Genomic DNA, 16,846 nt, shown 5'->3' with positions numbered 1-16,846 from the left:
TCTCTACCGGAATTTAGCTACTTTGCAACCGAAAAACGCGAAACCCTGAAAAGTGCACCAAAGCCACCTAGAAGCAAACCGCAGAACCTGGACTATTTATCCGGCGGCAGACGCTACACACTTCGGGCGTGGTAACGCTGTCACGTGAATGAAGGAGTTGCCGCGAGTTTACCCAAAAGCCACGCTTAACATGGCTGCCAGGCCTGGACGCCCGAGCCTCACACCCAACATGGGCACAGGGAATGGGCCAAGCCCCGGATGCCAACATTCCGGAAGTGCCCGAGGGGCGGCGGAAGCGGAAGTGTCCCGGCGGTGGGGTCCGCGGGAAGTGTTTGTCGCGTTTCTCCCTCCCCCTTCACCAGTACAACAAACGGAGGGCTGGCATAGGTGAGGCGGCGGCCGGGTGGGCATGGGGCGGGCGGCGAACTACAGAGCCCGGGGTGCATACAGCGGGTGGAGGCGGCTGGATCGGGCTCTAGGGCCCTCGACCGGTTGGGCTCTCGGTCTCCGGCCCTTTTCGGGCCTAGAGCTCCTCGAAAAGCCGGGATTGGGTTTGTAGTAGATTGGGTTTGTAGTGGTTGGTCTTCGAGGCCCTGGTGGCGGCGTTTGCCACCTTGCCTGAACTTTGCCCAAGATCCCGGCATATAGCACTCTCTATGAATCTCGATTTCCTGAACAAAATGGGAGTTTTGGCCTGGCTACCTTCTGGGACCCCGTCGTACTCTGGGCGTCACAAATTCCACGATTTTAATGTTAAGTCAGTGTTTTAACCTGTGAATTAAAGCCAGTAGTCAGCTTACTGAGGGGATTATCCGAGCAGGAGGCGGTGAATACATCTGTGAGAGGCGGCCAAACGGGGGATAGGGAGCCCGGAGTTCTAGTGTTACCTCGTCCACCGACTCACTCTGACCTTGCCCATTTCCATTACCCTCTCTGTGGCACGGCTTACATATCTGTAAAATGAGGGTGTTGGGTGCGTTTGATGCCCCTCCGAACTCAAAAGTCAGAATCTCAACTCTCTTTTAAGGAGACTTTCCTTAGAAACACGCCTGAAAGCATCTCTTTTTTGCATTTTTGGGTAACCAGGAGATGATTTATCAGAGGTGTCTACCATATTTGTTTCCAGACACCAAGCCAACCAAGGGCACCTGGGCAGTTAGGAAGCTTGCTGTGTTTCCTGTGCTCTGAAAAGCTCTGTCCTGAAGACTGTTTTTTGAACCTATATCAGCAGTGTAAAACACGCAAATGTGAAAAACAGACCTTTGTCTTAAAACTGCTCTTAAATTGCTGATTTACTTACTTTGGGCAAATACCTTCCTTTCTCTCGACTGGAGATTTCTCATCAGACAAATGAATTAGTTAGATTAGGTCACAGGTTCTTAATCCCCTTTCTCATACTCTGCAGGCTGAGCGGTAAAGAACGCTCCTGCCAATGCAGGAAACGCAGGTTGGATCCCTTGGTCAGAAATATCCCTAGGAGAAGGAAATGGCAACCCACTGCAGTATTCTTTCTTGCCTGGGAAATCCCGTGGACAGAGGAGCATTGCAGGCTACAGTCCATGGGGTCACAAAGAGTCCGGCAGGACTTAGTGACTAAACAACAAAACAACAACTGCACAAATGAATAAAATAATAACTATAGATCCATGGTTTTCTGGGGGAGGGGAAAGGTGAGATATGGAGGGTACATATTATGTAGCCATATAGATAGAAAAATCTGTGTTTCTAATTTTTAAATCTCATTTTTGACAATTACTGGTCTAGGTTGTTATCACCAGGGCTCCTTCTCTTTAAAATTTGTCATGCTGTGATTCGTATGTCCTCTTTGCGTAAACTTTTGTGTGTGTTTGTTTAAATGACTGTGTCCCTGGAGGTATACTCTTTAGTTAAAAAAAAGATACTAAGATATAGAAAAGAAGAAAAAGGAAAAGCCAGATTATAGTAAAGTGACATAGTGAAATAAAACTGGACTTGAGTTAAAGATACAGACAGCACCGGTACTGGTACCTTGTTACAGCACTGATACTTTCTGGCAAGCCAGCTTATCTCTCTGGTTCTCACTTTCCTTATTTGGAAAATGAAAGATTCGACTGGATGATTCCTAGATATTTTCAGCACTGTAATTCTGTTTTTCTTATTTGTTTGTTTTTTATCTGAGCAGCGTGGTGGATGTGGTGCAGCATTTCTTTAGGCAGGAGAGGCTGTTCTAGGTGGTAGACGGAAGATCTGTAAGGAATGGTGTCAGATTAAGTGACATACAATATTACTTTGATATGAGCAAACTGAAGCAAAACAACAACTAAAGAAAGGTGTTAGAAACCTAAGGGGCAGAGGAGCCCTTGACGGTGGAGCTTCATGGGAGGAAAGGCTTTGCCGTCTTTGGGGTCACATAGAGTCGGACACAACTGAAGCGACTTAGCAGCAGCAGCAGCACCTAGTAGGCAATAAAAAAATAATCAAGTGAGGGGATGGTTGGATGGATGGACAGATTGATAATAGCAAGTTTTAAAAAAGGAGTTTCTCCAAAAAATTGTTATTAATTAGATACAGAATGGGAAATTGATTCAGTATTGTGAAAGTCTGAAAAAGCAGAGGTCCCTAAGTTTTCTAATTAATTGTAAGATAAGTCAGTTTATCTCTTCCTTATAAAGTACGTTAGTAAGAGACAAACATGTACCTTGGAGGGTCCAGTGTGACCTGAGGAAGAGAGTAATTAGAATAAGAGAGATGGAAGAGGATGTTGACAAGATGGAACAGGTATAAGAAGATTTCTAAATTGGACATTTAGGGAGTAAAGGAGTGGATTTATGTAGGACTTTTTATAGGTATCAATGATAGAATTGTGTACAATAAGTGTTAAAACTTCTCTAATGGGAATAGAGAATAAAAAGGGAAATGATTTTTGCAAGCAAGGAAATGTTGGTGCTCCTCAGCAAGTGGTAGAAATAGCCTTGAGGGTTAAGGTTTAAAAGAGAGGGATAAATTTGGGAGCAACCAGAGTGAATTAAATTAGTAGAGGATAGGTAGTCTAGTTTGGGATAGAGGGAAACTTGAACTGGCAGGTTGCAAGGAACGAAGCAGCCTAAGAAACTGTGTTAATGAAAAGGACCTTCCTTCCCTTGTCGAGTTTCTCAAATTCAAAGAATACTCAGAAACAACTCAGACTTATCATTAGTTAGAATGTACTTGGATCACTAGAACAAAAACGACGCTTCCTTTGGCTAAAGTCTGCTACACAGCTTTTACAGGATGACTGTAGAGACCCAGGGCTTCTGTAGGCTATTGTGTAGGAATCAAATTAGATGGACCACAGGCTCTAATTTGTGAAGGAGGGTGTGGTCAGCAGTTTTATCACAGCATCAAGAAGTGCGTCTCCAAGCACTGGGGCATAGTTCTGGAATGCGGCAGGCAGCTGAGGTGCAGAGGACTGCCTTGATGACAGGTTATACAGTGTAGGCTGAAAAATCTGAATCCCAGCATAAACTCTGACGCTTAATATATGCCCTTGGAAAGTGACTTATACCCGCTGGTTCTGTTTGTCCATCTAAAAATTGAGGAACCAAGTTTGGATAGCATCCTGTTAAAGAGCTTGCGTGTCGCTGTGAAGCCCCTGAAAGTATATGAGTCTCAAAGTGTTTTGTTTTTTTCTTTGGGGGATGTACAACTGTTGTCATAGTCCTGAATGGGTTTATGATGCACAAAAAATTAAGAACTGTGTGACTAATCTCTGAGGGACCCTTCACCTTTTAACTTTCCTTGAAAATGAGTTTTGTCATTCGGAATGACATTTCTTAGAGGTTTAGAGTCTTAGCCTCCAGAACTTGTGTGTGTGTGCTCAGTTGTGACTGACTCTTCCACCTAGGGGCTGCATGCGACCCCATGGACTGCAGCCTGCCAGACTCCTCTGTCCATGGGATTTTCCAGGCAAGAATACAAGAGCGGGTTGCTATTTCCTACTCCGGGGATCTTCCCGGCCCACAGATCAAACCCGCATCTCTTGTGTCTCCTGCATTAGCAGGTAGATTCTTTACCACTGTGCCACCTGGGAATCCTCCCCAAATAACACCTGTTGCTGCAAATAATAGTCTCTATATATTTGTACTCGTTATTTATACTCACCTTTTCTTACCCTCCATAACTCCTCTGCTAAACTTTTCCTATGTGTCATCTTTATCTACTGCTGATAACTGGAATTTCCCTCTTTTCCCCTTTCAGCCTATTGCTGTTTTGGACCGCTCCTACGTTGCTGAGTTTCTCAAGTGACAAGTGGTGATATTTTGGAGAGAAGGGTAGGAGGAAACCAAGACATAGAAGGCTAGTCATCGTAGTTTTCTGCTGTCACCTGCTTTTATCCTTCATTCCACTGAAAGACAAGCAGCAGAGAGAGAGAGTGCACATATAAGAGACTTCATCATCACTAGGTCTCTATGTCTTTCATAGTGTTTTCTTCTCAAACAGGGATACCAGACCCATGTACTCAGTGCTTAGGATTAAATGCTCTCAGCATAGTCTAGTCATGTATTTCACTCAAGTGATGATGAAGCCAGCTTCAGTTGAAACAGTTGTGTGGGGTGTTTTGGTTGTTGTTGTTTGTTTTCAGTAAAGTTTGAGTGGTGGTGAGGGGAAAGAATTGAGTCTTTGAAGAAGTCTTTAATGTCCTTAACACTGCCAGGAGCACTACTGGGACTGGAGAGGACTTGGCGATTTCCCCTAGGTATGGGTCCTGAGCTTTAAGCCCCTAGGTGGAGGATGGTAGTCTTATCCTTTACCCCAGTGTTCATCTCCACGAGTCCCTTCCCCACTGAAGGTTTGTAGCAGGGGCATCACTACTCCACTTGCTGACAAATAAGTAGCTCTGTGACCAAGTTTTCAATTCTAGACTTGATATGGGAACTATATATACAATTTCACCTAAAGTTTTGTTACAGTCCTACTAACTTAGGCTCTTTGGTAGTTAGTGTTAATGCATATTAGGTTAAATGGATCTTTGTGGGCTTGCTGGAGACCTAACCTGACCTTTCTATAATGTATAATGTCATATCTGAGTAAATATTTTTCTGAGTTCTAAACGAGGGAAATTATATAAACTCTGTGATATTTAAGGAGCAGTCTATTTGTTTAAAATTTCAAGTGTATGTTGTGCACTGGAGCTACCAAATCTGATTCACACAAAACCTCAGTATTGCAAAATAAGGAGCGATAAAAAGTGGAATCATAAGATGAGGGTAGCAGATCTACACCACTTAGTAAAAGGAGGATGAAGAGCCAAGAAAGATTTTTACTTAAAGGATGAAGTCAAGAACATGGTATCCATGCATGATTAGAGTTAGCAAAGGTGAGGGTGTAAAGGGTGATCAGATCAGATCAGTCGCTTAGTCGTGTCAGACTCTTTGCAACCCCATGAATCGCAGCACGCCAGGCCTCCCTGTCCATCACCAACTCCCGGAGTTCACTCAGACTCAACGTCCATCAAGTCAGTGATGCCATCCAGCCATCTCATCCTCTGTTGTCCGCTTCTCCTCCTGCCCCCAATCCCTCCCAGCATCAGAGTCTTTTCCAATGAGTCAAGTCTTCGCATGAGGTGGCCAAAGTACTGGAGTTTCCGCTTTAGCATCATTCCTTCCAAAGAAATCCCAGGGCTGATCTTCAGAATGGACTGGTTGAATCTCCTTGCAGTCCAAGGGACTCTCAAGAGTCTTCTCCAATACCACAGTTCAAAAGCATCAATTCTTCAGCCCTCAGCCTTCTTCACAGTCCAACTTTCACATCCATACATGCAGGTGCTAAATAACATAACTGGAGAATTAATCCATGGTTGGATGGGTCTGTACTGATTAATAGTCTTGTCACTGTGTTTGAATGCCTCAGGGGTAGCTATTTTGTGTTCTTACTGGAGTTTGATTATATTTTTGCCAGGGTTACAGGCTTGTTGCTGAGATCGTTGAGTGCTGTGGTGGCAAATAGAATGCTCATAGGAGCATGAAATGGTTCTTAGCAGCTTTGCTGCTGAACACATATGGAAGAATGGAAAGATGATGGATAGTTACACATTAGATGTATGATTTACTACGAATGAGGACTTGTCATCACCCAGTGGCAGGAGATTGAGATTCTTTTCCTTTTCCTGGCAGAGACATAATCAGTAAAATACTATCCAAGTTGCTATGGGAGAAGCATATGTTAGTGAAGTATTACAGGGACCTCAGAAGAGAAGTTTTAGTAGGAGACATTTTCTCAGAGAACCTAACGTTTAAACTAGATTTTGAATAATGCCTTTAGAATAATGCCTTTCTAGCAAAAAGAAAAAGAAAGGGGAAGGAAGGACTTTATAGCTGGAGTTAGTGCTTATTAGGAATAAAAGATGAATGTTAAATAAATGCATGAACTGAGATTGGTGTGGCTGGAATGAGCAAGTGGTAAAAATTGAAAGATGAGATTGGAAAGGTGCTTGATCAGATTGGAAAGACTTTATACTCTGGAAACTAGGATTTCTTGTAGGCTGATTTGGTTTCTGTTTGATCATGTGTATATATTTCTTTAAAAACAAATTCAGTCAACTGTAGCTCATGTACCTACTCTGTAGAATTCCTTCAAGCCATAGTACTAAGTTCATTTTAATATTAATCCATCCACAATTCTAAAAATTTATTTCTTTGGTTTTCCAGGCCATAGCTGATTAGAAGCAGCAAATTAAGAGGTTTGTGTGTGTGCTTGGGTGGAGTGCAGAGAGAAGCAAGCATGCTGACACCTGCCATAATTCACAGTGCATAGCCATTCAGTGAGAGAAGAAGAGACCAGAGTATACACACACATGCACACACAAAAATATAAGAATTCACTTAGCCTTGTAGCTTTCTCCCATTGCTGAAGCAAAGGAACCCCAGGAACTCCATATGGTTCACTAATCCCTGAGAATATATTGCAGAATATCATGTATATTCATATTGATCACTTCAGGTCATCAAGAAAAGGGGATGCTTTTATTGACTCATCTCTGTAAGAAAATGGAAGCACGTGGTCCACTTCAGAAACTTTTGGTATACCAATATAATTAAGAAAAAACACTGGTGCATAAAAGGGAGCAATCACTGTAAATGAGAGACTGACAGATTTGCAGCAGCCATTCTTTGCATCACTGTAACATGATTAAGTTTAAGCTCTGAACTCTAGAGTTCTCTCACTTTGAGTGCAGCTAATTTTTCAGAATTTTACCAGAGATAATTCATAATACTATTTAAATGACACTATTATTCTTGTCCGGGGGGTTCCATGGACAGAGAGGTCTGGTGGGCTGCAGTCCAGCGGGGTCACAAGAGACCACATGGACGTGACTGAGCACAGCACAGTCAATATTCAGTAATAGAAGAACAGTTCAGTAAATTTTGCTATATATTCACTTTCTATTCAAATTCAGTTACTAAAAAATAGGATTTTAATAGCACAGGAAATTTTTCTCATGTTGAGTGACTATTTTACATGAACAGGTAAGTGAAGTGAAGTTGCTCAGTCGTGTCTGACTCTTTGCGACTCCATGGACAGTAGTCTGCACCAGGCTCCTCCGTCCATGGGATTTTCTAGGCAAGAGTACTGGAGTGGGTTGCCATTTCCTTCTCCAGGGAATCTTCCGACGCAGGGATCGAACCCAGGCCTCCCGCATTGTAGACAGACGCTTTACCGTCTGAGTCACCAGGGAACAAGTAAAACTATATATATATATGAGCTCAACCAGGTTAAAACATGCACAGAAAAAATGATTAGAAGGAAATACACTGGTTGCCTTGAGTGGTGTAACTTTTCTACATCTTTATACTTTTCTGTACTTTACAGACTTTCTATAATGAGCACACAGTAACTTTATAATCAGAAAATAATAAAGATTTTATATAAAAAAAAAAGGACACTTTTCACATAGTTCTCTCTTAACCTAACCTACAAAATAAAACAAACCTCTAGGCGGAAGTTCGCTCATCTGACTTTCCTCTTTTCCCCCACTGTGGTGTTCCTCCTTTGTCCCTTGCATCACCTCCTCCTTCCCTCAAACAAACCATACATGCGTTTAATACAAAAGTGAATTAACTTCTGCTCCTTAATATTTATGGGAGAGAGAGAGGAGAAGGGTAGTTTTATTCTTCTTCTGAAGCTGCATATAAAATTAAGCAGTTTTTTGGGGGTTTTGTTTTTTGTGGAAAAGGTTATTATTTTTTAATTAAGTTCTTAAAGGGATATGTGACCCACTGGTGGAATTGGATCCCCTCACTGTTACTGGTGGGAGAATTTAAACAGTGGTTCCAAGTTCATAGAAATAATCTGGGCTGACCCAGGACTAGAATCTAAGAGTCTTCTACTTTCTGCTGTTAAGGGCAATCCTAGAATCATAAGCACCTGTATCTAGTTTAATGATCTTACCTTACACATGCGGAGAAATTGAGTGAATTAGCTAGGAAGCAACAGTACAAATAGAATTCAAGACTCCCTACTCTTTGGATTTTTGCTCATTCTAAATAATTAGTTTTTAACCTTTACTTCTCTTCAGAAAAAAAGATACTCTGTGCCTTTTGTGTAATATTTTTGTTAATTTGAATGTAGCCTGTATCATTGTAATAGCACCACTGTCGTGTGTCTGTATTCTAGAATAGACATTGTTTTATCTGTGTTTTATAAGGATAATTTCTGTCTGGGTTTGGCATGTTTTAGTCTCCTCTAATCACTGGTTGCTTTCAGGTGCTTTGAAATCAAGTAACCAAGAGGGAAGATTTGCTCTTTGATCCTGGAGATAACACAGCAATGGGTCCACGAAAGAAAAGTGTTAAAACGTGTCTCGTGAATAATGAAATTCCTGAGGAAGCAGTATCCGATGAAACAAAGGATTATATGAATCAACTTTCACATGAAGTGCTTTGCCATATTTTTAGGTAAGGTTTTGTTTGGTTGATTTTCACCTACCTGGAATTTATAGGTAGAAGCAAATCCTAGAGCTGTCTGTCCAGTATGGTAGTCACTACCTACATGTGGTGTTTAAATTACAGATCTGGTGTGGCTAGTGGCTACTGTATAGGATGGCACAGACAGTGAAGAATGTTCCTTTGTTGCAGAAAGTTCTGTTGGGCAGAAATTATCTAGATGGTTAACATTCCAGGCTTCTTAGAATTCCTATTGACTGATAGACTTGTTGACTTTTATTATTACAGTACCATTTGTGTACAGCATAAGACAGTGTTTCTGACTTTTTGATTACAGTCCACAGTAAGAAACAACATTTTGCTCAGTGTGCACATATATGTAAGTAAATGGGAAAAAAAGTTTTGTGAAATAATAACCACTATATGCAGTGTACACATTAAGATTGTTTTGACAAATTTTTTTCCAAACCTTTTTTAAAAATTATATTTTTATCTAAACTGTACTTAACAACTGTTACAAAAACCAGAAACAAATCCAAAAAGACAACCAAAAAACTCTGTCATCATAATTTCTCCTGCTCTGTTCTTCTTAACATATTTTGTCTCTGGAATGAGAGACCAAAGTTTGACTCTTGAGTCTCATTTGCTAGCTGTGGACCAATGATAGATATAAAGATGTTATTATGAGGATTCAGTGAGATAATTATTTTTTTTAATTTGTTTATTTTTTAATTGAAGGATAATTGCTTTACAGAATTTTGTTTTCTGTCAAACATCAACATGAATCAGCCGTGGATATATGTATGTCCCCTCTCTCTTGAACCTCCCTCCCATCTGAGATAATTTTTTAAAGCACTTTATACACTGCATGACACAAATACTTGGCAAATGTTAGTGATTATGACTGTGTTGTTCCTCTTTTTCATATTACTACATGGCCTTTATCATTTCAGTCACTGCTTTCTATTCCACTATGATGTAATTACCTTTATTCTTATATTTCATCTGGATTACTTCTAATTTTTCTCTTAAATAATGCAATTAACTTCTCTAAACATTTGAATTTTCGATTATTTTAGATTATTTACTTAGGGGAAATTTCCACATATAAAATTCCTAGAAAGGTTTTCAATTTATAAAAAGTTATTAAATATTTGCAGATTATATAAAATAGTGATAGAGTTACTTTGGGGAACCATTAGGCACTTTATTTTTTTTTTCAGTATAAATTTGCCTCAGTCTTTGTCTTCTGCAGTTTGTTATTCTGTCAGTGTAGTTTTTGTTCAGTTCTGTCTGGTAATAGAAGGCCCAATTAATAGACCTTTAAAAAAAAAAAAAAAACATAGCAAGATGATACTAAAGTTAATCTGGCAGGAAAAATCCTATAGCCAAAATTTTCCAGAAATAGCCTGACCCTGGCAGATGTTCAAATGTATTCTAAATTATAAAATAATTAAAGATTTGGTATGGGAGAAGATAGCCAGCCAGTTGGGTAAAACAGACTCCATATATGGGCTCCATATGTGGATTCAAATATATGTGGGGATCGAGTTTATGACAGACTAGGTATTCACGTCAGTGAAGAAAAGCTGAGTGGATTATTCAGTGATGATGTCACAGCCTAAAAACTATTTGAAGAAAATAATAAAACATGTTCTTATCTCTCTGACAACTGTATTCTTTTTTAAAATATTAATTTATTTTAATTGGAAGCTAATTACTTTACAATATTGTGGTTTTTGCTGTACATTGACATGAATCAGCCATGGGTGTACGTGCTGACAACTGTATTCTAAATGTTTCACTGAATTAAATAATGAAACTATTAAAATTCTAGAGGAGAGCATAGGTAAATAGGGATTTGTGTTTGTTGTTTGTTGACTAATGGTAGGACATATTATGAACAAATTTGATCATATTTTAAATTGATAGTGGATTCGATTTTGGAGTTCAAACACAAAATGGCAGTAGAAGGAGTGGAATCAAGGATGTACCCTAGTTATTTGATCATATTATAAATTGATAGTGGATTTGATTTTGCAGTTCAAACAGGATATGGCAGTAGAAGGAGTGGAATCAAGTAGAAGGATGTACCCTAGTTTTTATGAAAAAAACATGCAGCAGATTGGCAGAATGTAGTGATAACTGTGAACTAAGCTGAGTGCTTGAATTTGGTCTGAGATGTTTATTCTAAAAATAAACATTTATTTTTTTAGGCTTCTAAAGTTTTTATTTGAAGATTCTTTTTGTAGCCCTGTACTAACTGTTGAGTATATTTTCATGAAATAAGAAAAAACTATGGTTTCCTTAAAAGAAACCCAATCTTTGCTGTACCTGCCATGTTAAACACATCTTTTCTAAAACATGTTTGATCTGTCTTTTGAACTCCAGCTTTTTAACCATGTATCTGTGGAGTAAAAATACATTGTTTATCTAATCTTCATAAAATTGCTAATGTTTCTATTTCAAGGGAGTGTAATATTAAATAATATTAACTAAGGCAAATACTTTGGGTAAAAATTAGTGATATGGGGGAAGATTTTAGTGGCAAAAGTTGATTTAGAAAACAAATTCAATTTTTCATTGTTTATAAAATGCATGGTAATGTAGTTTCTGAAAATTATTTGCATATCTGAGAAATAGAAACTGTAGATTAAGTTGGCAATAATTTTTTTTGGTAGAAAATTTGACTTTATTTTATTCGCTTTATTTAAATAGTTATAAAGGAGAAAGCAAAGGGGCCAGGTATAGGTGGGGGGAAATAGAGCAGAGAAATATTCAGCAGGCATACTTGGATTTTCCTTTAGAATTAGCTTAATTTTTAGGAAATAGATGTACCTGTTGACATCCATGCTCTTCCACTCTCTTATCTAACTGTTGACATTTTTTTCTGGTTAGCTTTTTGATGAATTTCACTACTTGTAAAGTGGAATAATGGTAGCACCTAGTATATCAATGAGAGTTTTAGCAGAAAGCAAGGTATACTTGGCTGGAATTTGAAGATAATGAAGGAATCATTCAGAGATGTGTAGGTAGGGTTAAGGGAACACGTAAGAGATGTTAAAGGATTCATTCAGCTAGGGGATTAACAATAGCATAAAGCTTTTGCCCTGCCTTCCACTGGCCAGTCAATTCATAAAGGGATGGGTGGGGGGCTGGGGAACACGGCAGAACAGAGAAGGGAAGAAAAAGGATTGCGGGAGGGCTGTGTTGCAAACAGGAAAAGAACGTAGCTTGCAAAGTTGTGAAATGAAACAGTGGCTATAGTACAGTGTCTGTGATGCAACACCAGGTCAATAAAGAGGAGCTTTGCCTTTTTTCTTTTCCCTTAAATTAACCTGGGTCTGTTGAGAAAGAGAGATGAGATTTTTCTGATCTTTCAAAATATATAATATATTCATATTACTGGAAACAGAACAAAAGTAGAGGTTAGTTGAAATGTTTCATGAAGGAACCAGATAACAGGGGAGGTTGGAAAAAGAAAATTGTAATTCAGATGAGTTTATGCTTATGCAGTACTTAAAGAATATGTGATTATAAGGTAAAAGATCTAGGGAAAAAGGTACACTGTAAACTTAGTATACAGATCTGTTGATGAAGAAGATAGTAGAGATTCTTTGAGGTGGTGAACGGGAGCAGAAAGGAATATTTTTAGCCACGTTAGGAAATGGATTCTATAAAACTATAAAATAATATAGGTTAGGTTTAAATTAATCATTTCTCTCTAATCTTTTTAATATTCCCATATCACCGTACCTTGAAATGTACTGACTTTTTTTTTCCTTTTAGATTTTCTTTGTTCTTATAAGGAGAAAGGCAGGATTTATACAATGCTATATGGAGGGAGCTCAACAGTTTTTTTGTATGCTTAAGTATTTGCTAATTTTTTTCTTTTTTTTTTTTCAGTAAAATGCTATGTATTTAATCTTAAAACCTGGTAAATATTCCTAGGGTTGTATTTAACTTGAGGCAGGAGAATGGAGGAAGGAAGAAAATAGCCTGTCAGTTAGATGAAGTAATTACCCACTTGATAAATCCAGGTTTCTTTCTCTTACAAAGGTACCTCCCCCTGCAGGATATCATGTGTATGGAGTGTCTTTCCCGGAAGCTAAAGGAAGCAGTCACCCTGTATCTGAGAGTTGTGAGGGTTGTAGATCTCTGTGCAGGGCGATGGTGGGAATACATGCCAAGTGGTAAGTAAATTTAGCCTGTAATGTACAGTGAGTGGAGCCCCACTGGAAACTAATAATAGTGTTCGTATCAAAAGTTACTTGTTGCTTTGGGATAGTCTAACACTTTTAGAAGGTCTATACTAGGTCTTGGAATTTTCTCAAATTATGCCTTGGCCTTGCACGTGAAGAACTCAAAAAAGTTAGTAGCCTAACCTTAAAAAATGGACCTCAGGTAAAGAGACCACTGGAAAAAGTCAATGACTTTAGTTAAGTGGAGCACACCTAAAAGGGAAGAATTAATATTAAGAGCTAATCAGGCTTCTTTTCAGTTAACAGCGGTCCTTTAAGTACTCCACTTTAATGCTTAGCAATTTTGAATGTCTTTTTAAACTACCTTTGATCAACAATATTCATATCTTGATATTTTGAAAATGTGCTAAAGCCATGGTGCTGGGCAAATTGGAGTGGTGGGGAGCTTAATAGAAGTGAAGGGCTGAGGAGATTATTGTCTTGCTCTGTTCTGTTATGAGGAACAGAACAGACTGCCTCTGAAATACTGAGATGTTGTTCAGTTTGGGTTGCTACAAGGCCTTTTAAGAGTTCATCAGTCAACTGATAATTTTGTCACTTGATCAGAGTTATATCTTTTTCTGAAGAACACTGCAAAGACTTGAGGCTAGAACCTAGCTTGGTGTGATGTTTTTATCTTCAGATACTTTAAAGAAGCTCTTGTAAGGGAAGAGGATTTATCATATTGCAGAGATAGAGAAAAGAAAAAATTAGGGGCAATGTGAAAAGGGCTGTTATTTGTTTTATTATTTTGCTTTAACAGAGGTTAGGCCAGTAGGATGGAGAAGGAAATGGCAACCCACTCCAGTGTTCTTGCCTGGAGAATCCCAGGGACGGGGGAGTCTGGTGGGCTGCCGTCTATGGGGTCGCACAGAGTCGGACACGACTGAAGTGACTTAGCAGCAGCAGCAGCAGGCCAGTAGGAATTGTGGAGATGGGGTTAATGCACTAAAGAGACAGGATAGCAGAGCTCCCATGTGGTGCAGTCTTCCAATGAAAATCTCTGCCCCTTATCAAACTAGAGAAGAATGTGTTTTTACATTGCTGGCTTCTTTTAGACTGTGATAAATACCTGTGAGCCCAAGGCTTTCCATCAGTGTAACAAATGTAAAAAAGTGAAATCAAAAGTCTCTAGCCTAAAATAAGATCTCACTAACCCTGCTTTGCTAGTGCCACTTGGGTCTAGTCTCTGGAGTTTATACCCTGATTCTCTATATAATAATACTAAATAAGGTTTTTATATAGCATTTTATGGTTTACCTATGTGATATTCTTGGACTCTCCCACCAAATGTGTAAATGTGGAACTTTACCCATTCTTGGGTGGGAGGCAATGTGTAATACACAACAAAAGAGGATGGCCATTGGCAAAGGTAATTTCATTTTTTATATTTTTTAATGGGGTGATAAACTTTTTTATTGGGTTGTGAGAGTAGATATGTGAAATGATTAACACATTGAATGGCTTAATCAGTAGAGTTACTATACAGAACAATAATGAGGACTATTGTTATAATTAGAGAGACCAGGTAATCTCTGAGGTCTCTTCTTAATCTTCATTATTTGTGAATTTGGAGTTTACACAACATCTTGACTAGCCCTGTACAACTAGAACAACTTTTGAAAACTGTAGTAAGACTTAATGGTTTGGAACTTTTATTCTTGAAAATTATTATTTTTATTATTAGTGAATAAACAGTTGCCTTACTGATGGCCTCCATTAAAAACAGAAATTAAGATACTTATCTCTTTACTTACCAGGCACTAGCAGCTCATACTATGGAAGTGTTTCTCTCTTCCCAGTCTGGTGGATTCCCACAATGGCGCACAACTGGCCTTTGAGATAAATAGTTTTCTGTCAGCTCAGCATCCTCATAGTTTGGATCGCTTATGTTCTCTTAGCTAATTTGCATCTGTCTTGTTCAAAAGAATGAATTGTCTAAAATATCCTGGGAATGATGTTAAACACAGGATAGAGCAATTGTCGTGACATGGGTACCTAAGAGAACCCAGTTCGAGAGGGGATTTCGGTTAGAACTGTGAGCTTCCTGAAAATGGGGATCCTGTCTGTCTTATTTTTTGGTTGTGTGCTCTGTAGAGCATAAAGGTTTTATGGACCAGAAAGTGCCTTTGGGGAAGGAGAGTGGTGGTCAGGTAGGTTGTCCTTCGTCACCACCAGGTCCAAGTCATCTGTGTTGAAAGTATGGTGTTCCTAGTTGAAGATGTCTGTTCTTTAAAAGCAGCAGCAGCAACAACAACAAGAAAATAAAAAGCCTCAACTGTGAAGTATCAACTCAAAATAGGTGGTGTTTCTAATATATTTTCTGTTCCTAAGGGAAATATTTTCTGTTTAACTGTTTGTTCAACTGTAATGTTAGCCTTATGAAAATTTAAAAAGGAAATCTTTTTGTTGTTGTTAACATTTGATAAAAATTACAAGTGGCGATAAACTTGGCTCTAAATAGTTGTGAACTTCTTAGGCTTCACAGATTCCAGTTTTCTGACACTACTAAAGAAGATGCCAGATGTCGAACAGCTATATGGCCTTCACCCTCGATACCTTGAGAGGCGAAGGGTACGGGGCCATGAGGCTTTTAGCATTCCAGGAGTTCTGGAAGCTTTGCAGGCATGCCCAAACTTAGTGGTGAGTGCACTTGGTTGAACATTTGACATCAACTGATGAATGAAGCACTAAATTAAAAGAATGGTAGAACATGTTCATGCAAATTTCATTCATAACGAACTTTTAAGTTCCACTCCATACTTAGGATCTTATGATATAGAAATAGAAGCTTTGGATGCTAAATAAAAGCCTTTCTTATGCTTGCTTTGGCATTATTTTGTAGGGTGTGGAAACTTCTCACTTGGAATTAGTAGAATCCATTTGGACATACATGCCACATGTTCATATTTTGGGGAAATTTCGTAACCGTAATGGAGCATTTCCAATTCCTCCTGAAAATAAACTGAAAATTCCTATAGGAGCCAAAATTCAAACTTTACATTTAGTTGGTGAGTACATGTTTCTTGGGTTGCTTGTGACTCCTTTAAATGCCATACAGCTGAATATTAGTGGAAAGGGAATAATGGGGATTTTAGAAATAGCTTGGTGATTGCTGATGGCAACCGAGAGGGGTAGGATGGGGTGGGTGGTGGGAGGGAGGTTCAAGAGGGAGGGGACATATGTATACCTATGGCTGATTCATGTTGATGTGTGGCAGAAACAATATTGTAAAGCAGTTATCCTCCAATTAAATTTTTCTTTAATTTTTAATTAAATATTTTTATTTTAAAGTACATATATGAAAAAGAAAAAGAAATGTTTGTGAGACTTGCATAAAAATTTAGATTTCCCACTAAAGAGCCTTTGGGGCCAGGGGCCTGGTGGGTAGGTGAGAAAACTACTATTTCAGAATTAGTCTATTTTCATTTAAATAGACAGTTTGAGTAGTTTGGAAAGTTGTTGGGCTTTTTGTGTTTTTGATTTTTTGAATGAGCTGGAAGCTTGCCCCTGTTTTCTGATACCCACCCTTTGCTCCTAGCTCTACCCTTTAGAGGAGAGTTTAGAGAATAGTTCTCTAGAACAACTTACTGTGATGATGGAAATGTCCTGTGTTTGTAGTATCACATATGGTACCCACTGTGGCCAGTGAAACAGAAGAACTGAATTTTTAAATTTTATTGTAGTGTATCAGATAGCCACATG

At 38.9% G+C, this 16,846-nt stretch overlaps 1 protein-coding gene across 12 annotated transcripts in view; it reads left to right on the top strand.

Annotated features, from left to right (window-relative positions):
• Window positions 1-203: 203 nt before the first annotated feature.
• FBXO38 (F-box protein 38) overlaps window positions 204-16,846 on the top strand; it is a 65,202-nt gene continuing 48,559 nt past the window's right edge. For 4 of the 12 annotated variants that reach the window (XM_027546028.1, XM_027546033.1, XM_027546029.1 and 1 more), the window contains exons 1-5: window positions 292-387; window positions 8,722-8,912; window positions 12,960-13,093; window positions 15,621-15,784; window positions 15,987-16,152. In XM_027546028.1, the coding sequence (XP_027401829.1) occupies window positions 8,785-8,912; window positions 12,960-13,093; window positions 15,621-15,784; window positions 15,987-16,152 (592 nt within the window). In that variant the 5' untranslated portion in view covers window positions 292-387; window positions 8,722-8,784. Of the gene's footprint in view, window positions 388-4,215; window positions 4,422-8,721; window positions 8,913-12,959; window positions 13,094-15,620; window positions 15,785-15,986; window positions 16,153-16,846 lie in introns of all 12 variants that reach the window. The other 8 variants (XM_027546035.1, XM_027546031.1, XM_027546027.1 and 5 more) reach the window with 8 other exon arrangements.

Source organism: Bos indicus x Bos taurus, chromosome 7 (genome assembly GCF_003369695.1).
Source record: "Bos indicus x Bos taurus breed Angus x Brahman F1 hybrid chromosome 7, Bos_hybrid_MaternalHap_v2.0, whole genome shotgun sequence".
NCBI lineage: Eukaryota > Metazoa > Chordata > Mammalia > Artiodactyla > Bovidae > Bos > Bos indicus x Bos taurus.
The sequence above is the reverse complement of the archived record's forward strand: the minus strand, read 5'-3'. Positions and strand labels throughout refer to the sequence as shown.